The sequence below is a fragment of the Ciconia boyciana genome, chromosome 16, assembly GCF_034638445.1.
Source record: "Ciconia boyciana chromosome 16, ASM3463844v1, whole genome shotgun sequence".
NCBI classification, from domain to species: domain Eukaryota; kingdom Metazoa; phylum Chordata; class Aves; order Ciconiiformes; family Ciconiidae; genus Ciconia; species Ciconia boyciana.
In genome coordinates, this window is record NC_132949.1 from 11,670,128 (window position 1) to 11,698,081 (window position 27,954).

Consider the following 27,954-nt stretch of genomic DNA (forward strand, 5'->3'; position numbering starts at 1 on the left):
CTAAACGTAACCCACCAGCCGCGCAGTGCTGGGAAAGGTCTTGCGCATCCCCATGCACTTCTCCTGGTCGATGAAGAGCGAGTTGGCTTTGATGGCCAGGTCGTGCTCCAAGACCGACTTGGCACGAACCAGCTTTTGCAGTGTGTCCTCAGCATCCCTCAGCCGCTGCTGAAGGCTCTGGATCGTCTCACCGATTTCGTGGACCTCGTTGACAAGGCTGGAAAACAGCAAGAAACCCCTGTTAACAGTCCCATCACGGGGGTGGTTTCTAGCATGGCATTGATGACGGGCCCCTTGGGCACAGGATTTCCCCCTTCAGTGTGCTCGGACTAACTTGGACCCCCTGTTTCTGGTAGATGCATGGGAAAGCTGAGGGCAGAGCTCCTCCGGACCTCAGTGGGGAGGCATGGTTAAGTCTGGTCTAAGGCTTCGACAACGTGCAGCCGCGTCTCCGAAAGCAGCTCGTGCCACTGACAAGAGGGATGAGCAGCTGTGGTTTTCTGCTCCCGTTTGGTTTTGCGGGTTTGTTGGCTCACCCTCCTGGATTTCCCCATGCAGCGGTCCTCCCCACACCCACGGGTGCACACACAGCAAAACAGGGCAGCTGGGAGAGGCTAAAAATGAATGTGAAACAAGTGGAGGATGGAAAAAACAACGGTGTGTGAGATGCTAAATCGGCTCTGGGGCTGGGTTTAAATTGCTTTTAAAAGGCCTCATGTGGAGTCATGCCCAGAGGGCTCCCAGGAGGAGGTGTGAGATTCGGGGTGCCTCACAGGGGGTGCTGCTGGGCACTCAGGGCAGCCTGCTCCTCCACAGCCCCTTGGGGTGCAATCCCAAAGAGCTCACTATGTCCTTGAAGGGATTTCCAGTGTCCCCAGGGGAGGGGAGGACAGCCCTTACTGCTTCTCCATATGGTGCACTCTTTCTTGCAGTTACCCAAAAGGAAGGAGGAGCTAAGTGCTCTCAAGGCAAGCCTGTCAGAGAGTAAAGGGCTTATCCTTCAAAACTGAGCACATCCAACCACCGGGAAGCAGGCAGGAGAGAAGATGAGGTTTACCCAAGTGGGAAAAATCCAGCCCCTCATGGGGTGGTATCAGGGGGTACCCAGCCATGGTGTACAGCCTCCTTCGTGGGTGCAAAAGCTCTCCCAGCACCCAAAGGCTGGGATACCTGCTCATTGCTTTTGATTGTATCAGTGCGCTTATGGAAGGACTATTTAGAAAAAAAACCCATAAATTATTTTCTCATACAGTGATGCTCCTGAGTGCTACCACCAGTGACTCAAGGACCCTGCCGGCCCTGCGCTCCTGCCTTACCGCAGCTGGGCAGTGTCCCGGCACAGCTCAATGTTTGGTCTCCGTGTGCGCTCATCCAGCCGGGTCTGAGCCACTTTTAACGGAGGGCCTTTGTCCCTAATGGCTTTTCGGATGGCTTCTATGTTCATTTCGATCTGGAAGATTTCCTGCAGCGTCTGGCATGAAAAAGAAACACATGCCTAAATTAAAAAATATATTCTCAAGTGACCACATAATTTCCCTTTTCTCCTGTCTGTCTGCACAAAAAAACAAGTTCAATAAGCAGACCCTGGGCTCAGACCACTGTCACTCCGCCACATAATGAGGCACAGATCCAGCAGCGATTTCTCTTCAGGGAAAAGCCTCTCTTTGCTGTTGCTGTCACATCAGAGGAGGTTCTGGAGCAGTGATGAACCAGCTTCCCAAAATTACTGCTTGCAGGAACTGATCATCCATCAATAGCAACTAATAGAAGGAAGGTTTTTAATGGATCCTCATTTAAGGACGTAGCATCAGCCCACAGTGCTGCAAGCCCAGTCTCTGCTCAGTTAATCAATACTGTGTCGAGCACTTTTCAGGAAGCTTTCCATGAGACCTACCGGCCGAGGCAGGTGCCCATCACTGATCTCCACTTAGTCTGCTTAGCAGAGCAAACACACGGATACCCGTGCAGCAAACACAGAGCACTGAGACAGAAAGCACGTCCTTGAGGAGAAGCAAGCCTGCGAACCCCCCGGCAGGCACCCCAGCAGAGGCCCAGCAAAGACTTTCTGCAGGGCAGCCAGCGCTCCTGCAGTAACTACCAGGAGATGCAACCAGCATTGGAGTTTCTGCTGGAAGTCCCTGTGCTACCAGGCTGTCAGCTAGGATGCCCTAGCAAAATACAGTATCCCTTGAGATGAAATTACAGTGCCAACTCATCCTGCTCCAAGAAGGAATTCCCCAGTACTTTGAGTTTCAAACAGAAAATGAGTCTATAACTAGCTTCTTGTGGCAACCGTTCCTCTGCTTGGGCCAGGTCTGCGAGGAGGGTCCCGCTTTGGAGGGGTCACGGGGAAGTCAGTGTCACGCTGAAAGGGAAGGGTTCAGGCTACCTTGGCCAGGTGGGTCTGAATCTTGTTCTTGGCGTTGGCTGTCTCGGCGATGCGGTTGGTGAAGGCGACGTTCACCCCGTTGAACTGGCGCCACATTTCGTTGGCCGTCACCACCAGCAGGTTTTCGACGTTGTCCCGCAGCTTGGCGGAGGCCGCCCGTTCACTCTGGGAGCGGAGAATGTTGTCGTCCGTGAACTTGGCCCACGACTCCGGCGCCGAGATCCTGGGGGAGGGAAAGGAGAGGCACCCGCTAAGCCCATGCTGCTGAAGCTGGACGTGGGCAGGTATGGACCCTGCCAGGGAGCAGCGTGGATTAAGCACAGCCTTAATGGTAATCTATGCTCTTAATTTAACCACGTGAAAATGAAACATCTGGACACCATTTGTTCAATAACGCTTATCAAATGATGATACGTTCATGAAGACAACTGTGATTCTTATGAAAGCTCAGACAAACAAAAGATTTCCCTAGAAAAAATAGAGATTTTAATCAGACCCCATATTTACACGCTTGAGGCCTTTAAGTGCCAAGTGATTCACAGCTTCACGACAACGCACAGATTGCAGTCAATTCATTTTGCTCATAACTTATATCAGTTTCATACTAAACTGAACAAGCATTAGATAATATTCGATTCCCTGTGTGCGCATTCAGGATGAAGGTTCATGCCTCTGTGGTAGTCCAGAACAAGGTCAACAAAAGACTTAAATACCACATAAGCTCCATTTGAAACATGCTGATCCTCGGCACATTTTACCCCGCTCTGAATTTTAGCGTCAATTCTTTGCAATTCATTTGCCTGTCTAAATGTGTCTGAGCTCGACTGTGAATAATTATTCAAACATTAGAAAAACTGAATCCATCTATGCCCCTCCATAAACTGCATGCATCTGTGTGAGCAGCAGATTTATTCCCTCAGCCCTTTGCCACTTAGGGCATATCTCTGCGAGCGCTGTTTAGGTCACCATTCATTTACTGCAGAGCCAAAGACAAATTCCTGGCACCCAAAAGCAGCTGAACTCTATCCCAGGACCACGCTCTCTATTTCTTTATCTTCTGTGTCATTTCGGCTCCCTGCCAGGCCCTCTCCATGCTGGAGTGAACCCCCCAGACTTTACGTCAACAAAGAGCACTCAAGCAAGCACTGACACATCTTTGAAAATATGCATAAACTTAACGAGCTGTGCAGAGGTGCTGAACTGCATTAATTTGCAGGCTGATCTCTGAACTCTGATATAACGTTTAATTAGGTGGGACTCACTTTCACCCTCTGGATGTTTGTCATCCAGCTGAAAGCAGAGGGTTGTGCTCCCTTTGTGGTGAGCAGAGAGAAATGGCCCCTCCAAGGTGGGTGTCTCCAGGCGGGATGGACGTGCCACGCAGAGACACATGCCTTTAGGTTGGGCTGGGGACAACCAGCTCCCTGCTAGGGAGAGGCACCGTGCATCCTGGTGCTCACGTGCCGCCTGGCGTGCACTCACGTGGCATCGACCCGCTCCACCCCTTGGTAGTAGCTGATGCCGTCGGAGGTGTTCCTCAGGTGGTGGCACTTGTCGTCGATGCGGTGGGCCGCCTGCTTGTTGACCAGGTCCCTCTCCAGCTCGTGCTGGGCCACCCTGTTGGACCTGCAACAGCCATCGGTGAGGTTGTATGGGTGGAACGGCTTCCTCCCCATCCCGCTTCCCTGTAGCTCCTGCCCGGGCAGCTACGTCCTTCCATGAGCACCACTGCCTGCTTCCCATGGGGCCTGCATGGGTTTTACACCTGTGGGGTGTGGGTAGAGCTGGGGGTCTGCTGGGGATTCACATCACAACTGCAAATGCACCTCAGCCCTACACATGAGATAAGGAGCTCCTCCTTACGCGAGCTGGGCTTTCGCCTTATCCAGGTACTGCTGCATCCTCTCCTGGCACGACCTGATGACATCGACTTCCTGGGCAAAGGCAAAACATGACCCCATTAGTGTCCGCACTCAGTCGTCCTGGTCACACTTGTCCCCTCGGACCCCTCCAACCCCGCACACAGCAAGAACTTGCCTGCTTATCTTTCTGCCCAAAGCGAACAGGCAGGGAGTGGAGAAAGTACCCCCCAACCCCAGCACACTCACTCATGCAGCTGAGCCTGCACGCAGCGACCGGGAGGGGACAGAAGGGTGCTGCGGCCGCAGCCATGGCCTTTGCATTCACTTTCAGGGTGGGCCGATAAGTATTTTTTCATCTTGACATCAGTGTCAAGTGCTGGTTAGTTCCACCGCATGGACAGGGACAGATCCTGACCTGGTATGAACGGGCATAGTGGTTCCCTGGACCAGCAGCGCTACACACCCCCACCCACAAATCAGCATCTGCCCTTTTTGCTCCTAAAATGTTCTCCTCCCCAGGAGAAAGCCCATCCATACAGGACAAGAGGAGATGAACTTTACTTTGGTGTAAATCCCCAGCCATTTCTACGAAACATTCAGCTCCACTGGAGGAAGGCATGTGTTGCTCTCAGCTCACTTGACTTCAGCACAAATCTATTGCATCTGTGAAGGCTCAGCTACTGGAAGCAGGTGATTAGTGCTCCAAATGCAGTAATTTTTAAGCCCTCCTGTCTGCAGGAGCCAACTGAAAAGCACGGCCTAAATGTGTCCTAAACACTTAAGATCCAAAATGCCATTATGGAGATACCAGCTCTGATTATTTTCCTAAAATCTCATGACCTTTAAACTAATCTTCTAATTTATTAGGGCCTGACTCATAAGAAAAAATCTTCTAACGGAGCAGTGGCTTTACAGTCCCGGGGGCTGCGATTTCCTTCCCAGTTTCACGATGCCTTTGCCGTGATTGTATGTCACTGTATCCTGCGTTAGGATCCCATCTCCTGTGCCAACTCTCGTCATGCTTGCTTTTTATTCGTAATTTAAAGCAGACTATATAAAGGCAGGCAGGAGTGCATGTTTTTATGATTTCTATAAAATACATTGCCTAACCACACATAGTGGCAGTCGTACTGCAGCCACGCTGCTCTGAGCAAAGCAAAGCTGGAGGTAGATGTAATATCTTTTATTAGACCAACTAACATAGTTGGGAAAACCAGACAAGCTGTCAGGCACACGCTGTTATCCATATCTCCATATCTGCATGTGATAGATATAGAGAGAGATATACGTATATGATATTGATATAGATATATAGCTATATCATACATATGTGATACAGACACATATAGATCCTGTTCCGGCAGGGCTCTGAAAGGCAGGACAGTCTCACAAACTGCTTGAAGAGGGACAGAGGACCCCGATATGCTACACAAACACACAGCTGATTTTCAGCTATTTCTTCCTCTGTAAGGGCAAGTCTTACCCACACCGTGTGGGCGTGCTGCTGCGTGGGGGAACGCCGTCCCCTGGCCCAGCAGGTTTGGGGGGTTTGAAGAGTTTAGCACCTCACCAGCACTAAGGAGCCAGTTAGGGAACAGGGCCGCAAAACCTTTTTAGGGCAGGTTGGGTAAAAACAGCTTAAACACATGATCTGTGTTGCCCAAACTTACTGTGAAGAGCTGTTTCTCCACGTTGTCATGGACGAGGTCGATGCCCATCCTCTTCTCCCGGTGAAGCAAGCACTCCTGAGCAACCTGTTGGGGACATGCCATCACTGCTGGCTGCAGGGGGAGGACTCCCTATAGGGATGGTCCCCATCTCAAGTAATGTAAGGCAAAATAAATTATAGGTGGGCACAGAGAGAGCAGCATGGGAAAAAAGTGCCCAGGGCAGCTGGTTTAGCTGACAATGAGCAGCCGAGCTGCAACATCAGCTTTAAATCAACATGAGGGAGCACACGTGTCTGGTGCAACCACAGCTGAATGCAGGGACCTGTGTCAGGCTTGATGCTGACCGCACCAGAGCCTCGTAGTAAGACACGGGCTTTTGTTTCCCAAACCAGGATTTTGGATATACCGCTTAGAAAAATATTTGGTTAAGCAAATGGTGTTCTGATGTGCTCAACTCGTGCTGATAGGGGATGCAGCAGATGGCAAGGGATTTGTTTATTACTAACTTAACTGATGGTTTCTTAATAAAAACTTTCTAGACGTTACGGAGCTGCAGTGAAACTTAATTAGACATTTGAATGGCTGCAGATGTTTCAGCAGCAGGCTACAGCTTGCAGCCCACTGGACACAGTGCTTACCTGGAGAGGGGGCTCTGTCTCGGCCAAGGCTCTCTCCAGTCGTTCCTTGGTGTCTGTGAGTGCCTTGGTCTCCCCGATCATCTCATCCAGCTCACGGCACAGCTCCGATTTCCAAAATTCAATATCATTGACACGTTCTCCCAGTTTTTTGGTGCTTTCTACTTGTGTTTTCTTTGTCTGCTGATATTTATCCTGAATCATGCGGGAGGTATCGGCTCTCAGACGCTCCGCATTGTGCCGGGAAGTCTCCGACTCTTTGTAGTTGGTCAGGCTGGACATGTACCAGTCATCAGGGGTGTACCGGGTGAAGAGGGTTGTTCTTTTGGAAGCAAAAGGAAGCATCTTGCTGGGGGTTAACCCCTGGGAGCTTTTGGAAAAAGGAGCCAAAGTTGGGTTGATGGCAGCTGTTTTGTAGTAGGAGCTGGGCATCCAGGGTAGGCTGAAGCTCTGAGGCAAGGGGTAGTAAGGAAAACGGTTCTTATAGCTTGAAGCCATGGTGCTGATGGCAGGCAGAAACTTGGTAGGTGTTGATCTTGGATGGGTGTACATTGTTGTTAAGGGAGAGCCAACCAGCTCCATTCCCGAATGCTGCTATTCAGGTACGTGTCCTGCACAAAGGAGACAGAAGAAGACAGCCCCACTCAGTAAGCTCCTGCACTTGCATTACTTCTTACAGCAACAGATGCAACTTATAATACAAACGGTGATGCACACAGCACCCACACATCGTCTGTATAGGCCTAAAACTCTTGAAAGAAAATCCCTTCTGACAGCATCCCAAGCATTTGTGTATATAAGGATTTGACTTTGTTGTTAGTATCTAGCGTCAGGTCTTGAAATGCGGAGAGAAACAAACCACGGCTGCTAAGGGGAATGACAGATACTATGCCTTCATTTTCCTTAAATCTGTCAGTCCAGTGAAACTGTAGTTGCTGATTCTCTGTTGTTAATTTGTTTCTTTTGGCTGGTGTATCTACTAATCTTATAGTACTCCAGATGTAATTTTCTCTTTAAAAGTTCCATTACCAGCCCCGATAGCTTTGGACACACAGCTGCTACCAACCCAGCACAACTTGTGGGTGAGGGACTCTTTCCTCATCATCTCTATCTTTACTTGCATTAAATGCTCGAGTGAGGAGTCAGCAGGTGAGCTGAGCTTTGCAGGACTATATACAGATTTTAAAAACCCCCACCTACTTCAACCAAAAAAGAAAAGCCATCTCTTGACTTGCAAAGGAAGAAAAATGTCTGTGGCTCACCCGATGTAAAATAAACGTTCTTGGAAAGGAGATATCCCACGGTGTCTTTTCAGAGCAGCTCGTAAACGCCAGCCTTGCCGTAACCCTAGGAGGAATGGCTACACAGGAAGATTTTGCTACCAGTAACTGCATACGGCACTGTGGATGCTATTGCTCTTTTCAGATTGAGGTTATCAGTCAATTGTTATCAGAAATATAATGCAGAGGGCCACCAAATGTACCTAACACACCTAATCTGAGGACAAACACTCAGGAGGGTATGTTGTGCTTGGTATGAAGCTCTTGCAAGGTTACAAGTGTCACCCACTGGCAGGAATAAGTCCCTATGGCTGTTGTAGCCAGCTGCTGTGTTGCAGGGACTTGTCCTTCCCTGAACACCATCCTGTCCCCACTGCTCCCAGCCTGGCTCAGAGCCCCAGTGAAAGATTAGAACACCAGTGCCCTACAAGATCCCTGCATGGGAGTGGGGTTTGACACGAAGCATGTGCTAAATCCCATTTATGACAGCATGAAATAAACTTTATTCCTTTAAAAATGGGATGTTTGCGTGAAATAAACTTGCTTTTATTCTAGAACAAAGCATCCACACAAGCAATCACATGATTTGAGGTTTAAATGCTCGTCCTGGGCTACCCTGATCAATTTGTATGTGTAGGCAAGCTGAGAGAGGCCGGCTTATTTTTAAAACCATAAAACCCCTGGGGAAGAGAGTTTCTTTCATTTTAGTCACCTCTGCAACAAGGAACGCCTCTGGCTACACAAGGGCAGGACCAACGAGTCACGGTTTCCTACTGGAAAGCTGAAAAGGCAATAGGTGGGAGGCACACAGAGACAGGCAGGCTCTGCCTGTGAGCTGCCATTACCGTACACCAGGGGTAACCCTCTTCAGTGCCAGACGCTCACAGCCCATTGACTTTCTTGGAGCCATGCCCGTTTACACCAGGTGATGAGCAGACAACACAACTCATTAAACTGCACGTTTTCCAACATCCAACTATGGGGACAGGTGACCTAAGAGACTTTGTGTGTCACCCGTTCCTGTAATGGTTTGATGCGTTCAGATGAACAGTGTCTCAAAATGCAGCTATTAAATAAACGAACTGCGAATGCAGGAGAATAACAGGTCCTTTAGCTAGGGCAAACCAGAGAAAAATAGGGATGAGTCAGAGGGGAAAAGTGCACAGCCTGCAGCTGGGAAATCATTGAACTTTGAGGACTGTATTTTCAAGCCTTGCCCAATTTTGGCCATGCTGGCATGGGCTGCCCCAGTACCTGACTTGAGAGCAGCACAGCTGTGGGCAGCGAGTCTCACCCCAGGATCCAGCCTGGCCGAAGAGGCTGTGGGATAGGCAGCGGGAAAATCACACCCTCAAATTTAGCAAAAAAGCTTTCACAAACACGACCCTCTGAGCCAGTTTGGCAGAACCGAGGATGAAATGTCTGTGCTCAGGTCCAACAAAAACCACTGTGTGTGCCGGTTCCCACAAACCAGTCACTTCAGCCCTTTTGTCCCTGCTAGGGATAAACGACTGCACTTTCCCTAGCTCTGTGCCACTTATTTATACCTGAGAAACAGCATTCAGAGAGTGGGAGACAGCTTTCCTGGCTCCCACCCCTGCAAATAAATTATTCCCTTTCAGATACTAACAGACACATGTTTAAGAAAGGGAGGAAAAAAAACTGGGGAATGGACCAGGGTTACATTTCCCTGTGTTTCTAGCTGAAATAAATACCCCTGCACCCCCCCCCAGGATAAGACATCCCAGGGTGACACTTTCTGCCACCCCTGAACACGGACACTCAACGGGAGCCCCCGACCACCTAGTTTGGGCACATTTGGATTATATAAGAGATAGTGGGGGGATTAGGAGAAATACCTGCTTTTTTAGTCCTTCCCTCCAGTTAAAGCACATGCTCACCCTTAGCTGCCTGGGTGCGGGGTGCGCTCCGGAGGCTTGGGGGTGCCCGAGGGGGGCTGCACTCACCGCTGTGCTGTTGGGCTCGGTAGCAGCACCACCAGGTGCTGCAGCGTCCCGGGTGCCATCAGCGACACAGGACCAGGGGAGCGTTGCCACGGGCGCAGGGCGCTCAGTAACCGGGTTCTGTCTGGGCAACTCCCTGCAGCTGCTCTGGCAACATGATGCAGCTGTTGGGCAACCCAGTGCTACCCCTGGGCAAGAAAATACCCTCACATGGCATCCTAGTTCCTGCTCTGGACAACCTACTGCCCTTGCTGGGCAACTTTGTGCAGCCCCTGGGCAACCAGCTGCAGCTGTTGGGCAACTGTTGAGTGGCTGGACAATGCTTTTAGTCATATGGTTTAGTTTTAAGTAGTCCTGCGAGGAGCAGGGAATTGGACTCGATGATCCTTATGGGTCCCTTCCAACTTGAGATATTCTATGATCCTATAAACTCAGTGCTCTCAGGGGGCAACCCAGTGCCACCCCTGGGCAACTCAGTGCAGACCTTGTGTAACCTAGTGTCTTTACTGGGCAACTTGATCCTGTCCTGGACAACCCCCAGTGCCCTCGATGGGCAACCCAGTACAACCCTTAGGCATCCTAGTGCCACCCCTGGGCAACGAAGCACTACCCATGGGCAAACCAGTGTCCTCACTGGGCAACCCGGTGCCCGCACTGGTGCTCCTGGGCCAGCCCATGGCCGAGCGGAGGCCTCGCTGGGGCAGGCAGGTACACCCAGGTGGGGGTGATGGCACCCCAGGTGTCCCCAGGAGATGCACGGTGTCCCCAGGAGCCCCACCACGGCACAGCCTCACGCAGCACCATGGCATCGTGCACCCATCACCCAGTGACATCAGGAACGTTTCCTGGGAGAGGGCCCTTTCCCAGTTATTTCAGGCTTTAAACTGAGAAAAGGCACTGTAACAGGAGGAGCCTGGTAGTGCCGGTGGTTAGCACAGCTACTCTGGCTAACCCAAGGAGGTTTTTCTCCAACTTTTGAAAATGCTCATCAGGTCTGCTGTGAGGACCTCTGTGTCCCACTTTATCCAGAGGAAACATTTTCATTTACTTCACTTTACCGCTTTGGATTAACTGTCAGCAATGAGGATGGTTCATCAAATATATCGGGCTGATACATCTGCATTATCATGGCCTTTTTCAGTTTCTTCTGGTTTTCCCAGCTATTGCAGCTGCAGACTGAGATGGTACCAAAATGTTTTACAGCTTCTCGTGAGTGCAGCTCACCCTGCCCCACCGCTCCTGCTTTCCGTGCACACACATACGGAGCTGGTCTCCACGAGAAAGCCATGCCTCTGCTGCCAAAGATCTGACATAAAAGATAACTCAAACTGTTTCATGTATACAAAGTTTAGCACACTTTGATTTCACTTTAAACACACGTCTTGCTTTAGCCGGGTAAAGAATCAACTTAAACTGAAATTAAAAGTTCAGCACGCAAGTTGCTTTTCTATAGCTAAACCAGACAAAAGAATTTCAACTACAGCAAGCCAACCTCTGCCCCTCAGCAGGACACGCACACACCCTCGGACCAGCCCTGCTCTCTGGTCCTTGCACCCTCCCAGCCTCCATCTATACCCGCTCTCACTCCCTGCCCGGAGCTAATTTTGTTCAGATGAATCACTGCATGACAAGGGACACCACTAATTGTTGTAGGCAACCACACCGTTTTTGAAGTATTTGCTAAATTAAGCAATAATAATTAGATAATATTGTAAATGGCCCATGGGTGCTCTGCAAAGCACACAGACCAGGGACTTCCTCGGGAAGCACCCATGAGCACCGCGATGCAGAGGGATGGCAGGGGACATCAAAATTGATGAAGCTTTGGTCCCACCATAGCATCTGGGGTGGCTTTTCAAGTGAAGGGCTAATGAGGTACCTAAAAAGCTGCAGACACAGAAAACCGGCACAGGTAAAACAAGCTATGTGACTCCCAAGCAAGAAGTTATGAATTGCATGCAGTAAATGGTCCCCAAATCCCTCGTGCTCTGGGTACCACACCAAATTAAGTGGACTATTCACATCACCTTCACTTACTCAAGTCATTAGACCACATACCTTAATTGCGAGTACAACTCCAACAGCAGTAAATTCACTAAAATTACAAAACTACCACTCCTGGCTCTGGCAGGGCGTATCCAGTTTTGATGGAGACGTGGGAACACAGTTTGTCCCAAAGTCTTGACCATTTTAGCTCAGAATCAAACAAGAAAAACAAGGGTGAAAACGTGAGGCTGATGTTAAGCAAGGGTGCTAATTTTCAGCACATCAGCCCAGGTTCGCCTATTTGACTAAACTGGAATTTCAAGGGATACATTTAGATACCTAAGGACAAAATCTACTGCCAAAAGCTGTTGCTCTGTCTGTCGCAGCTCTACATTCTTGCTGTCTATTAATATAGCATTACGCTGGATCATAAGCTACGCTTCTGAAAATACCCAGATCCAGATCTTTTATAGCATCCGTCATGAGCCTACACGTACCCATAACATTGCCCAGTCACAAAATTTCACACCACTTTGGAATATTACTCTCTCTCCTATAAACACCATACCTGCCTGAAAGGGATCAATTGTCTATTCAATAGCAGAATAATTTTCAAAAGTCTCCCTAATTAATGGAGAATTAAAAAAAAAATTAAACTCTGTGTGGTGCAGCCTGTGCTGTCATGCCGAAGGACAAGGATGCTCACAGCAGCGCACGCTCCCATCTGGCCCAGGGCTGCTTTAGGGATTCAAACAGGCTTCAACATTTTATCTATTTATGAAACCAAGTCTGGCTATTAGGGACGAGCTGCACGCATAGCTGCAGCTGCTGGCACGGTCCTGCAGCAGGGTCCGTCTGGCTGGGAAACGTGTGAGGCTTTCCAGGGTTTTACTGGGTTTCCCGTGTTCTGGCGAAAGTTATGAGTTGACCATAAAACACGGAGTGCCAAGGACTCTCGAAGTGAGGCCTTGGGCTACTTTGATCTCTGCATGAGGCCAGTGGAAAAAGATGGTTATGGCCATCACTGAGCCCCCCGCTGCCACACCGGAGGCTGGGACTGGCAGGAGGAGGGCTGGGGTGTCGGACACCGAACCTGGAGGAGAAGGAGAGGAGGCTGAGCAGGTTGGCAAGGAGAAAGAGCGAGCTTTGGATATGGGCAGCCACAGGAGATCATCTGGGGCTCTCCCTTCCTCTGCCAACAGCCCCTCAAAGAGGTTATGTCTTTTTTTCCATGGTTGGAGAAGCTCAAGTGTTTGTGCCGGCTGTTCCACAGCCCCATGCAGCACCTGGAAGTGCCACCATCCTGCTGGTTGGACTACTTAGAAAAGCCAGCTCCCCAGCCTGCTAGCAGGCACCTCTCTGTGCTCTGCAGGTAGACAGCTGAGCCCCAGCAGGGCACATATCCACGTATAAATAAGGGGCAATGCCAAATTCAAATTTGTGGTTAATTCCAACTCACTCGAGTCACTTCCTTGGTATCCTTAAATGGCTACAAAAATGCGGTCCACCAACAGGTTGCCCCAGCAGGACGTGACTCCTCTCCTTTGCTCTGGTTTAAGGTGGGATGACCTCTGCAACGTCCATGAGCCTGTACTGGAATAAATATAGCATAAGGTAGGGAAGAATCAGCCCACAGTTAATGCTGCAGTGCAGCCGGGACTGTCTGCACGTGTTGGCAAAGGCTTGAGAAACCACCTCATGTTGTCAGCACATCAGTATGTGCAGTCTCGTCCTGGGCTCAGTTCTGACACAGGAGCTATTCATAGAAAAACTGTTAAAAATGGGTGTTGTGAAACCTTTTCTTTCTCTGAGGTGGAGGCATGCTGTATGTATCCTGTTGCCCTGAAAGGGGCAGGAGCAACAGTCCAAATATTTTGCACAAATCGTGACAGTTACCTAAGTGAATCATTCCTTATGTATGTGTTTCATGTGCCCTTTTTTTTTTTTTTTTAAACATTCTTTAGGGGGTTAGTGATCGTTTTCCCAGAACCTGCGTTTTCTGCCGAAGTTCACGGTGGAAAAGGAGATGTGACTTTCCTGTCAATAAACTCAGGGGATATGTTTGAGCCAACTGCAAGCGGACAAGGGCAGGCTGCAGCGAGGGGAGGCAAAGCAAAACCTCTGCCCTGTCCTGCCCACGACCCCCTCATTTCCCTGGTGCAAAGGCAGGGGTGGCCATTCCCACCCCTCTCATACCCCCTTCCTAATGGAGTGAGCACATCCCACCTCCAGCCCTGCCTCAGAGCTGAGGGATCGGCTCTCATCTACAGGAAGAAATTTCACCAAATTTCTCAAAGACACTGGGAAAACGATGGAGTTAAACCAGCGAGACATGCCGTGTGGAGACGCAAATGCCATTTTATGCTGACATACCTCTGTCCTCACACAAAATTGCCGTGGAGCTCAGGATGCTTGGGAGCTACACGTGACATATAGTAGCAGCCCACTTGCCCCAGTTTGGCCCATGGGGGACATGCTGAACGGGAGTCACCTCACCTAAGTTTAGACATTGCAACCTAAATAATTTTCCTTTACAGTCAGTAGGAAGAAATAGGCCTCCCCAGAGGCCATTAGCTAAACTGTCTTAGACGGGTTTTTTAGGATTAGGCAAATAGTACAAGGGAAGGTGCATTTCTTCCGTGTCCCATAGGAGATGCTCAGAGCGATACCCAGACTTGGACATCTAACTGACCCAGGATAGATGAACCCGGACTCTCTTGAAAACACCCCTAGTCCTTCAGCAAGGCCAGACCTACTGAAAATCTACCCTTGAACTTTCGGTTTCCAAGGATATCAAGCACAGAAAATTGCCTCTAGACTAAGGTGATCTTCACCTCCAAACATGAGGCTCTTAACAAAGAGAGAAACCAATAAAGCGATCAAAAAGTAGACTGGCAGATGAATTATTCAGTCTAACCATAACAGCGTTTGATTGAGCTTTCCAAACAATAAATGTGACATGAATAAATCATTACAAATCCCTCCTTGAGCTCTCGTGATGAGTCACAACCACCAAGCCACAGATGCTCCGGGCAGGCTGTTCTGCACATCCACAAGGTTAAGACACAGATAACTCATGTAATCACAGCAATTGTGATCGCAGAAAATGTAATCGTTTTCAATCGGGAACTATCAGAAATAAAACCCAGTGATTTAGGGGAGAGCCTTCCTGTAGCCACTTCAATACACCATGGGCTCACAGGGACAGGGTCGGGATTTTGCCTCACCGCAAAGTCCAAGGCTGCAGGGAAGGTGTGCTTTAGATTGCATCCCACAAGCAAAGGGGTTGCTCACACCATAAAATTCAATCAACTACACAAACAAATAGGCATACAAGCAAGTAGAAGACAGTCCTGTGCACACCCACTGATTCACAGTCATATAAAAGGTTTAGACATCAGCATGAAAACAGATGAACGCATGCCCAGAGCAGAGGATGCAGAGCATCACACCACATCTCTGGCTCCCTGGGACCTGCCAGAAGCCCGATGGGAGTTTTGTTCTTCCAACCAAGTTCACACAAAGTCACGTTTTGGGGTCACCTCCTTGGACACAGAAAAGGCCTTATGAAAGCGTCCCCAGCTAGTCTTCCTTTGTATGCCCCATCTTGCTGTAGCCCTCGATTTATCAAAGGTGCAACCTTCCAACCACCCTGGGGGCTGACTTCTTTCCAAGGAGGAGGCCAGGCAAAAACTGTTCAGAGCTGACAGCGCTGTGGTCCGATAACTGATGGAGGGGGGAAAAAGGGAAACGAAACCAGGCAAAATATCCCACCTGTGAAAGCATTTAACCATGTGCTGCGTATTAACATCACAACCAGCCCCATTATTTCAGTGCAGTTTAAACACAAACTTAAAACTGAGCCCCAGCATCTGAGATCTGCTGAGTAGAAATAGATGGCTCGCGTGATTGATGCTACGCACATGCTTTTGTGCTTAGCTGAAGTGAGTTATTGGTGGCCTCTCCACGCTCGTATACACTCCTCATTTCTGAGCCAGATGTGAAAGCAATTAGCACAATGGGAAGACTATCTTTAAGTCTGAGGGGCTTTTTATAGGTTAGTGTTTATTTTTGGACCTACTTTCTTGAGGTGAATTTTGGCAGGCTGCTCAAGGACTGGTTTATGTCATGACTGGCTATTGTTTAAAGTTTTTTACTGCTTTGGCAAGGGCTTGGGTTGGAAAGGGGAGGGGAGAATGACTGTATTCTTTTTTCCTCTGTCATCATATTCAGGTTACTATTTCACAGACAGCAAAAGGATCACAAAGTCTGCAGAGCCGATAGGAATGACCTCAGCTTCTGCCTGCTCAAGAAATAGCGAGGGCTGAATGCAGTCCCGTTGTGGAAGTGCCCAGAAAGCTCATCTGGGAAAAAAAACAAAACAGCCTTCATGGAAATTGCTTTTAAAAAGAAAGAAAAAAAAAAAAAAATTCTCTCTCTCCTCACTTTTCAGCTCCCCTTGCAGCACTGCCAGGCTGCTCTTTGCACGGTCATATAAATACTCTTCCCTGTGACAGTAAACTGTTGCGAAGGAGGGATGCGCCTCTGCACCATCCCGTGGCACAAGCCTTTGCTTGCCTTTTGCTGCTGCTCAGAAGGACACAAACGGAGAGGAGCCTTTGCTGCAGAAAAGCCCCCGATTCCTGGGCTGTAGGGTTTGCCTACATGGGGAAATAATACCAAATAATCCCAACAGACTAGCTACCCCCAAGACTACTGGAGCTCCAAAAGAGAAAGGTCCCTGTAGCACTTCCATCAGTGCAGTGCGGTGCTAGCAAGGCACTGGAGAGGTCTGGGGTACCCTTCCCCACTGCTGTCGCACTGGTCCAGCTCAGGGGGAAGACAAACATCTCCCAGTGCACAGTTACCCCAGTAAATACTCAGCAAATGCAGCAAATGTTCCTTGCAGAAATGGTTGCAGCGAACCTGCTGGGCACAGCATTGGAAGCCACTTGATGTTGCATTTAAGCTCCCGGAGTGCACCCGTTCTGTTTCTGCAGCAGCAGCACCTTGCGGCTGAGCCGTGAGCAAGGCTCTGCTGATACACGTGGTACAGCCAGGTTGGGAAAAATACAGCCTGCTCAAGGAAAAAATACTCTCGATAAACAAGGTGAGACGTGGGTGTGTGGTGACCTGACCCCCCCAGGCCAGGGGGAGAAGGTGGCCAGTTCTCGCCCCATCCTTTCTCCCAGGCCCTCTCCCTCATTGGGCTGAGGATACAACTAGATACTCCGGCTTGAGTACGCAGATGAGAAAAAGCAGAGGGAACACCTGCCCAGCTCCAGCCCCATACATCTGCCCAGGGGACCTCAGAGGGCTGCAGCCAAAACACAACAATTTAGATACCAGTTGCTTTTATTTGAGCTTTCCAAAACGCAGGCAGCCCTGGCTGGTCTGTCCGTAACATACACACAAAACACGCTAAGTGCTTGTAACTACAATTCATTTTAAAATACCGCCCGGACTGTGCTTGACTGATTTTAACGCTTCTGCAAGAGCTCACCTACAGAGTTACTTCTGCTAAAAATGAAGCAATAATTCCACATTTCAGTATCACTTATCATTCAGGATCACTCAAGGGATTGTCTAACTCCAAACGAAATTTCCTTTTATCAGATTTGGCCACTGGGAGCTCTGATAAGCATGTGCATGTATTTAAGAGCCATTTTGATATGCAATATGAAAAACTCCAACTACATTTAGTTGCTGGATAAGGACAATAAAGCAGCCTACCTCGCTTGGCCAAATATTAGGTTGGAATTGGAGCCTGAATCTGAAGCGTCTTTTCCTTTCAGAAAATTTGGCTTTCTTACCACATTTGTGACCGGCCCTTATAGCTGTCCCAGCACAGGATGCCAGAGATGGATCAGCCAGCGAAGTATGGGATGAATTTGGATCCACTCCCAGCTGCAGCCTGTGACGCTCGGGGCCCTCGGTGGCTTAGGTCAGCATCACTCTCTGGTTTCCATACATCAGCAGCCGCTGGGGTTTGAGGATTACGGAGGACGTTTACTACTTCAAAACAAAGGGAAACCATTCCCATGTAAAGCTGACAAATAATTAAGACAGCTGCAATCAGATTAGATCCCGTAAATTACTTGATATCATCTGGTAGATTTTTTATTTTTTTTTTGCTAGAAAGGGCAGATCAAATTTCCTAATAAAACCCCCTTTTTCCCTGCCCCTGCGAGTGTCTTTCATTGTGCATCTGTTCCCCCTGTGACAAGCCAGCAAGAGGAGCATTTCTTTTCTGCCATGCCCTGCCGCAGATCTTTAGAACTATCATTAAGATTTCATTACGTAAATATTTGCCTCATACTTTATCTCATATTACATGTAACTTTTATCCTTGGAACACTGTGGTCCACTTAGCCAGATGGAGTACGCGGTGCCTGCTAAAGAAAATGGAAAAGCAGGGTTGAATCAATGGGTTTCTTCCCCTGCAAGTGGCAAATATTTTCAAGCAGTTTAAGCAAAAGGTGTTTTCTGATTGCATCCCAAGCAGCCTTCAGAAAAAGGTTAATTCTGGCATGTTTTGGAGAGATAAATTAGTTCAGGCTAATAGGTAAGAGGATGAAAGTCGTTGAGGTCTCTGCACACTGAACCCTCATAAAGGTTTTCTCCAAAAGGTACCTATGGGCCATTTTGGTGTGGGGTTTGAGTCGACAGCTGGGATTTTCACCTGCATCCCCAAAAGCGATGTGCCAGCCTCTCAGTTTTCCTCTAAATCCCATTGTTTCTTCCTGAATCTTGCTTTACACAATTATAATACAAGGCACAAAGGCTTTGCATCAGTGCTGGGACACGGATGGGGGTGAAGAGCAGTCGGGGAATGAGCAGCCTCCCCAGAGACACAGCCCGCGTGCTTTACACACAGGTACCACCAACCCGAGGACAGGACCTCCTTATTGCCACAAATTCCCCAAAGCCACCTCTCTGTTGGTCTGTGGGTGCGCAGTAGGATTCGTTCTGCTGCGCTGCAGGGAGCTCTGCAAAACCCATCCCCAGGGGTTTACCCCGGGGTAAATTCCTTCGGACAGCTGGCTGGTGCACGAAAAGATCTGCAATGACCCCAAAGCCCTTTCCTCCAGGTACCTCCCCAAGGCAGGCAGGGGAAGCTGTGCCAGGTATCTGCACGCCATGGGGGAATCGTGAGGGTATCCTCGTGGAGACAGGCTGCAGTTCTGGTGCTGGAGCCTCAGCAGTGTACCTGCTGCACAGGTTGGGTCCTTCAGTCCTCACTGCTCAACTAAATAGAGATCTGCAAGCAGGGACTCATCCCCTACCCAACACAGACTGGCTGTATGGTAGACACCACCCGTTCTGTTCTTCAACCTTTTTTTTTTTTCCTAACCTGTATTAAAAAAACCTGCACATAAATGCTTTCTGCCTGATATCATGCAGCACTAACAGATGCACAAGTCTCTCCGAGTAACAAGACATGGATAGCTGATGTTAACAAGAGCATCCTGCAGCCTCTCACTTGCTGTTTTGCACCCACTCCACAGCAGCTTTTCCTGTGACCCGAGAGCCAGGCTGGGCTTTCCCAGTGTCCCCAACAGTCCTCGGAAAGAAAGAGTTGGACAGAGATGTCCTGCACCCAGAAACTCATCACACAAATAAACCTGAGGGTGGGCAGGAGGGACCCCGGTGCTGGCGAGCCCGAGCCAGGACATGATCTACCTTTGTCCATCAGCTATATAAAGCAAAACAAAACACCCTGATTTCACCTTGGAAAGTGAAAATAGATAAAACCAGATAAAGATAATGAAGCATATAATTACCAGAAGAGATTTGCAATAAATAATGAAAGCTGGAAAAGTATGCCAGGAAATTTGCATTTTCCCACCCTTTGCTGAGAAACGATTTTGTGATGTGCTTGCCCTGACTGTCTGCAATCACTGACAACTATAGAAGCCAGAGCACCTATAGAGACCAGTAAAACTTGAGAAACCAGTAACAAAACTCAAGGCTTTCAGTGGGGCCAGCACTCATCTGAGCGCAGCGAGACCTGCGAGAGTTTCTCAGCGATGCTGGTTTAGCAGCAATATCTGCTGGGGCTGCAGCTACGGGCAGCGACTCCTTAAAAAGAGACTTCCAGGCTAGAGCGAAAAAAATGTTTATCCTGAGCCAAGCAGCTATAAAAACCCAGCGCAGGCATGTGGGGCCACGTGCTTTGTTGTGGAGAAGCCCTTCATGCCCGCTTTCAGGGACAAAATATAAGGAAGAGAGGCGCAAATACTGGGAAATAAGTAATTTATCTATTGCTTTGCAGGCTACAGCTCTGCCTGCAGATGGGCTTGCGCAAGGCTGGAGACCATGAGCACCACGTTACCCTACCTGGGGGGTGAGGAGGGATGTTCTTCAGGAGCTCAGGAGAGCAGAGAGATTCCCGAGTACAATTAGAGGCATCGGTGAATAAAATCTGGGCTCAGAGCAGGGGAAAAATAAATGGTGGGTGGCTTGGTGATAGCGAGAGCTGGGCATACATGCCATGGCCACCCCACTGCTGCACGGCTCTGCTCCCTCTGACCGCATGCGCTGGCCCTAGGGTTTTTATTTTATCTTCTGGGTGATCTGCAAGGGAGACATACAGAAGTAAAACTGACTGATCTCCTGGAGATGATTCAAAAAAAACCAAAACAAAACCAAAACAGAAAAGGAGGGGAGGAGGGGATCAAAGGAGATAACCTAGCACTTTCATGTCCTTGTTTTCTCAAACACACTTCGGCAGCTGGGTCTGAAAACAAGGGCAGGAGCATCGCATGGATCAAAAACCTTTGGCTGCTTCAAGGGTAGTCCATATTCCTTTGGCAAGCAAACTCTGGCTTGCGTCACCCTCGCCACCCTGAACAAAGATGCCCCCAAACGCCATTTGTGTCACTAAAATGAGACCTTTGCGTCCACGTGGAGGGGAGAGCTGCAGCCCCAGGACCCACCGGTGAAGGTGGACCTCCTCTGCTGACGGGTGCGCAGCGTGGACTCGCAGACGCGTGTTTGAAGCCTTATCTCGGTGGCAGTGTTTCTTCCTTTCTTATCTCTGCAGAGGGTTTATTCCTCGGTGTGTGCGAGCAGCAGGAAGGAGGCAGCTCAGGCTGGACCAGCCCTTTCCGCAGCGGAAATTTTGGCAGGATCTCGGCTCCTTGGCTTGATTTTTCGCAAACAAGGACCAAAGGGTTTCAGGTTTGCAGCCTGGTGGAGCTCACATTTTTCCACCTTATTATTCTTCCCTCTTTCTGGAGCGTGAGATTCAGCTCCTGGGGGCTTTTCAGGGTTTTGCACAAGCTATCTTTCAGATTTGGGTTTTTGTGGTTTCGTTACACCTACCTTGAGTTTTATTTGAGAAGGGCCCAAAATACAAAGCAAGTAATTGGCCAAACCCAGCAGGTTTTGCCTGGTTTTAGGCCAACATTTTTCAACCCACCTGAATACATAAATCATCTCAGTTGTAAAGCTGGGTTATAAAAGCAGAGGCAGTTCATTTGCTTTCTTATACATTTAATACCATCACAGCAGGGAGTGATTCTGCCCCAAAATTGCCTGAGTCCGCTGAGTGCCAAGGGAGCCTGCACAGCCAGCTCACATGGAGACATGAACTAGGACAAATGACACCCTCCACCAGGCACATGGCAGCCCCAAAAACGTTGTTTTTAAACTAAAGATGCAATTCTGTAAAGCCGATATCATGATAATTAAGGTCTGACACATGCTCCTGAAAAACTTGGGATTATGCTATTTAGTGTTGAGTATCACCTGAGTCCGGTTGTTGACTTCTGGGGAGAAGCTCAATCCAAATGCGACACCCATGTCGCACAGAGAAAAGCCTCAAATTCCGGGAGGAATGCACCAGGAACAAGTACAGTACATCAGAACTGGGAAGATGCAGCTTGCACCTCCAGGAGGTGTTAAGCTCTCAGCATCTGAGGGTGTTTATAACTTGTGAAATTTAAATTCTGTTGCTGTCAGTTTTTATTGTTTCATTAGGACCTCCATAAAAATGAGTATTTTTCTTAAAACCACAATTCCTGGGGTCATAAGGCTATACGAGAAACTCATCTCTTGCTCTGAGATGCCTCTCTAAACCTCATATTTGCATAGAAAATGTGACCCCAAAAGGGTAATACTAAAGTCAAAACTGTTCAAATGATGCAAACTTGTATTTTCTAGAGAAAAGGGGGTGGGACTACGGACTCCATCCATCCAATCTTTTGTAGAACTTTATGGGAGGTGGGGTACTCTAGCACTGCACTTTTTAAACCGAAAGAGATGGGAACAAGAGTCCTCCCTACCCCAGACACATACAGCCACGCACACAAGCCTTCCAGCTTGGTAGCACCTGATCATAGGATAACTCACGGTGGAAGAGACTTCAGTAGGTCACGCTGCCCAACCTCATTTTTTCCGTGGGATGCCTTCGCTTCTCTCTGTCAGGACACACCGAGCACGGCTGGGGCATCGTCTCCTTGCTCCAGGCTTCAGCCCCGCGGGTGTGCGCCCGCCCCGGCCACGCGATGGGCTCCGACGGCAGCGGGGTGGAGGACGCCAATGCACGTCCACTGCAGGGCGGCCGGCAGGTCTCTAAGGAACGGCTCCATCAACCCAAGGAGCCAGTGAGCCGCTCCCGTCCCCGGTCCAAGGGGCCGTCGGCAGCTCTGAGCCATCTCAATGGGCTTGGATGCTCCTGGGGCGATCACCCATGGTCAGAGTTGAAACCCATCACTTCGCAATTGCAGCCCGGCTATTTAGGGAAAGCACTTCTCGTTTCCCCCAACCCTTTTTCCTCCTGACGGCATCCTGCCCCGTGATGGGGAAGGGCTATTCTTAGAGACATCTATTTTGGACTGGAATGCTGGAATTAAGATCCTTCCTTCCTTTAAAGAAAACATGCCAAACGATATTTAGAAAGCTTCACCCCAGTTTGAAGGCTCTATTCTGACTGCTGAGTAAAGCAGATTTATTTGTTAGCTTAACATTTACCGGGGGCTGTGATGTGCCCAGCCCCACTGCCCCAGCACCAGGACCACCCAACCACCCTCCTGAGGCTCTGGGAAGTCGGGTGATATTTCCTCTCTTGGCAACGCTTTGTATTGGCTTTGAATAGATTTAGTAAAATATTTTCCATCAAAGCCTTTTTTGACAGAAAACGGCTTTTGGACACAATGGAAACTTTTGTGGAGAAGAAAAATTAAAATAAAACCTGCTCAGCTGATGTTGGAGGCCTTTATGAGAAACCTAAAGTTGTTTTCCTCCTTGAAACATTTTTGGGAAGGTACTGCTGATGCAAAAGATGCTATTTTTTCAAGGTGAATACAAGTTTGTCACAGAATTATCAGAAAAGTTCTCATGCAATTATCACTCCTGGACCAGGAATCACTTGTGAGTGGGTGAATCCAACAGCAGCAGCTCCCAGGCAGAGCTGGGAGCGGACCCCGGGGACATCTCTTGGTTTTAGGGCAGTGTTTGCTGCCCCAGCACGGGCCCCTGCCCCCTGCAGAGATCAGGCAGGAGGCTGGAGGAGAGTCCCACCGACTGCTTTTACCTCCAGGCTAGACCACGCTGTCCCAGGCTGAGGCACCACAGCCTCCGGGCTCTCCTACCCCATCCTGGGGCAACAAGGCAACTCTGTTCCTTCAACATAACAACACTCAAAGCTTAACCTGAGAACGAAATGCACATTTCCTCCCTAAGGCAGGTTTCCCCCAGGGCTACAGGTAGCCACAGGGCTGCAAGGTAGATGTTCAAAGGTGTCTCAAATGCAAAAATAAACGTGGCTTTTCACAGATAACAATGCAGTAAGATTTCTGGAAAACTGTATAAACTAATATGTATTCACCTTGTCTTTCAAGTCTATTATCCTGAGGACCTGGAAAGGTTGCTGGTTTCATACAGCAGCGGAGGTGCTGACGTAGCCACAGGACTCCAAAATCCAGGGGCTTGAAAGGAACAAACCCAAACATCTCAGTGCTCACCGTAAAATCAAATTAGCTGGTAGCGAAACCTTCCTTCAAAATGGCTAGATGAAATTACATGGCAGAAACTTAGAGGCAGCAAGTTTTGGACCAAGGAAGCAGCTCGGTTTGCAGGGGGGCTGTATCAAACCGCCGTGTTTCCTCCGCAGAAGCCTCCTGCGACCCCTGCGCAGCTGGCTCGGCACCGACCCCGTAACGTGGCAGTCGGGGCTTGCCTGGCCCCAGCAAAGCCCTGGCACTGCGCAGTACCGGGGGGCCCTGGGCTCTCGGTCCTACCCTCCTCCACGTTTTCCCTTTCCAACAGCAATACCAATGCAGCAATTTTTCTGGAAACCTTGAAAATAAATTCTTGGCACTGCCTCTTTCTCATCGGGTGCCGGAGAGAGCCAGTGCAGGACCAGCACGCCGAGGCCATGGGTGCCTCCTACGTGCTTCCCCATCACCGGGCAATGTTCAGCCGAGGTGAGTAACCACCACGCACGTCTTCCCTGGGGGTCCCCCGTGCAAACCAGCACGGACTGCTGCTACCTCACTCATACGCACGCACACTCTGTAAGGATTTCAGTATTTTGCTAAACGAAGCAAGCGAAAGCCGATTCTGGCTTCTGGCAGCAGCAGCCCCGTTATTGCTTTAGCAGCCGCAGGCTGAACCTTTGCAAGGCAGAGCCAAGAGCCGCGACGAGCTGTTGGGGTCTTCAGCTCACATCAGGGTTTTGCAGCATTCAAAGTGGGTCTCTGCGGACACACACAGAGCCTCGGCATCCTCCAGCCCCGCGGGGTCGGAAACACCCACCACCCCTCCACCAGCAGACCACGACCTTCGGTCGGAGGAGCCTGTCCATCCCCAGGCACTGCGAGCTGGGCATCCTCCTTTGCTCCGTGTCCCCGGCCAGCCTGGGGATGTGACAAGGCTTTAAAGCAGCAGTGTTATCCCAGGTTTCCTCTAAGTTATCTCCTATTCTATCTGACTCCAATGAATAATTAACACAGACGACATCCTAAGCAGAGCTGGCTGGGAGCTGCAATTTCCATTACTTGGGAAATCCTGACATTAAGGGGGAGATTGATTCCGATTCTGCATAAAAAGTAGAATACTTGTGTTTGCCAAGAAACAACATTTCCTTCCAGCAATCAATTTAGGGCCATTACAGTGTTTCACTTCAGTGACTCTTTTCATTATTCCTTTAATTCCTATGCATTTCTTAAATTACGCACTACATGCGCATGGAATTATACAATCTATAAAGACAATAAAATATTAAAATTTATGGCATACATTACATGAAATTAATTTAAGTGACAGAACAGATACATTCTGCTTCTGCTGGAGTTTTGATGCTGTCCAAACAAAATATTTCAACTTCTTTTTTGCTGCTGGAAAATGTTGTTGGAATCAGCACATTTCTACCACATGGCTCAAGTTCAATTAACCTGCTTTTTCATATGGAAAATTATACTGAGAATAATTTTTCAGTGGCTTTAACAACTGAGATACTCCCATCCTACTCATCCCCAAAACACCCTCACCCATCTTTTATTTGCTGATGTTAAAATGCTGTGCCAATAGATAAGCAACAAAGACAGAAACTAAGACCATGTTTTTCCAACCTCATACTCCAATCCTGAAAGTTGGCACAGAAAAAGTTGGCTACTGAGAGGCTCAGAGCAATTTCATCCCCATTCACTTCTCCATGGGCAACTCTGACTTAAATAACTAACTTCTGCTAAGTTTGACAAGCAAAATCTCTACTTCTCTGTAACAACAAAACAGGCAATAGGCCTGTTATGTGACTTGACTGTGCTGGATGCAACGTGATAAGAAATATGTATATATAGATAGATATACACACCCACAAGGTCTTTTAAATACTTTGATTTCACAAGGAGACATGGGGGAAAAAAAAAGGGAGTGCAGAAAGAGTCAGTGAGGGCGATTTGCTGCACGCTGGGATCCTGAGGATGCAAAAGATGATGAAAACCACCTCTGAACGGAGCAGGACTGCAGACTAGTTGTAGTGACAGAAAATTCCCTTTTTGTTTGCTCTACAGCACCCGGTGCTCGGTGCTCTCTCTGCCTTCAAAGGGTTTTTTCAGTAGCAAACACCGCTTTGTTGGAAACACCCCATGGCCAAGAGGGAAGGGCAAATCTCTTGAGGGTGCCAGGAGGTATCTCGGAGTCTCCTTCAGGGCTCAGGGGGGCCCTCGGGGCTTGTTTTTGCAGGGCAGCACAGGTCTTCCTGCCCCTGCCCTCTCCCATGAGGGCCCTGACATCCTGCACTCACCTATGCATTACAGGCCATTTTGCAACAACAAAAATGCTCTTTTCTTCCAGCAACTATTGATATTTGGCACTCAGAGAGCTACCTTTTTTCACCGCCTCCAAAACAAGCTGCCTTTCAAGGGTATTTTACCCCTGGCAGCCCATTGCCTGTGACCGCAACACGGGTCTCATCTGCAATAAGACCAACTTCCCATAAAAAACAAGGATGACGTTTCCAAAAGCACCTGTTTGACAGCTGGTGCGCGGGATGGGGAAAGCCGCAAGGCAGCTCCACACCCTCCCCTGGGCTACGCCGGGGGCAGGCGGGATTTTGCCGGAGGATGCCAGACCCCGGAGCCCTGCGCTGAGCATCACCGAACCAGCCAGGCACCAGCGGTGCAGAGCTCGGCAGAGACGCTGCACTGGGACCCTCTCACCAGCTAACACGCTGCATGCTCTCCCCTGGGCTTGGCAGCTCAATAGTGATCTGTGTGTCTGTCTGCCAGCCTCGGCCATTTGTAAAGCTCCCTAACAGCAAGATCCAGATGTTGCACTAAAAAAAAAAAAAAATTACATTAGGCTGCATTTGTCACAGTCAGGTTGAGCAAAGCCAGACCAGGCTGGTGCCTTCCAGGAACAGCCCTGCTGTACAACCCATCCATCCATCCCACCGACGTGTCTGCTCTGCCCCTTCCCGGGCCATGGGAGATCTTCCTTCTCAGCCTGCGGCTAAACCTTTATCTTTTGCAGGAAGTAAGCATGAGTTTGGTTTTCTGCAGCTTATGCTAGCTGCTGACAGACATTCCTGCATTAATCCGAGGGAAAGGAGAACCGGGAACCACTCTCCAAGGTTGGGTTGATCTGGGTGCAGCCCAAATGGGGCAGCACCATGCCAGCTTAAAGGGACACATTGCCCACACAGGGAAGCTTGGTGACCAGCCAGCCCAAAAACGGAGACAAGGATGGAGTACAAGGCAGGGCCCAGTCCTGCACTGCCTCTAGGAAAATTGCATTTTGCAGTAAAAGCAGCCTCTGCCTTTCTGCACACAGAAAGATGCCTGCATCCCCCAAAGCGACCAACAGCACGGCCCCAGCAGGGCGGCAGCGCCGAGGGGGGGGCACTGCAAACTCAGGCACGGCTCTTAACCAGGTGAGGAGCACAACGTCCAAGGGTTTTTATAAGCAGTCTATGAAAATAGAAGTATTGGCACAGAACTTCACTCAGACACAGGCAGGGCCGCACACTGTGGTGCCAGGGAGCTTGCTGAAAGGCGACGTGGTCAGATGTACGAGGGGCAGTGCCCCAACCCTGCTCTTCCCAACAGCTAAACCCTTCCCTGGAAAGCTTCCAAAAAGAGAAAAGGGAGCTGACACACAGCATGAAAAATGTAAATGCTAATGGCCACGCTTTGGCAAGATTATAATCAAATAAAAACATGATGGACATCGTTAGGCAAACACAGCCAGCGACATTGCTATGAGCCCCACCTGCAATAAAGCCTAATCTCAGGACTGGTGACAGCTTATTTTGAGGGCTCATAAAGTGCCAGCATATGTACAAAACACACCATAAGGGCTTAGGAGCAATGCCAGAGCCAACGTCACTTTTACCTCTTTCGCAGAGATGAGTTTCACCCTGGCTGAGCTCCTCTCTGCCTGCTCTTCAGGAACAACACACAAACGTTTCCAGCAGAGCACTCCCCGCACCGTGGCTGCCTGGCCCCTGCCTTGGCTTGACGGAATTTTAAACATAGAAACAAAAGAGCGCGTCACCCCGTCCCTCCCTCCTCCCCGCTGCGAGGACACGCGTCCTGGCGAAGGGGAACACAGTGAGAGATTTACGCAGGACTCTCGCATTCAAACCTCAGCACCCCATCTCTGTACAGAGGCGGGTTTTAATAACTGAAGCAGCATCTGGGGCATTCCGAGAGCCCCAGGA

At 49.3% G+C, this 27,954-nt stretch overlaps 1 protein-coding gene across 1 annotated transcript; it reads right to left on the bottom strand.

Annotated features, from left to right (window-relative positions):
• TEKT3 (tektin 3) lies at positions 1–27,748 on the bottom strand. Its single transcript, XM_072881169.1, has 8 exons — positions 27,627–27,748; positions 6,560–7,167; positions 5,922–6,005; positions 4,253–4,323; positions 3,872–4,015; positions 2,390–2,612; positions 1,317–1,471; positions 1–217 (listed from the first exon to the last, which is right to left on the bottom strand). The coding sequence occupies exons 2-8, from the start codon at positions 7,136–7,138 to the stop codon at positions 1–3; spliced, it is 1,473 nt and encodes a 490-aa protein (XP_072737270.1). The 5' UTR covers positions 7,139–7,167; positions 27,627–27,748.
• Positions 27,749–27,954: the final 206 nt, after the last annotated feature.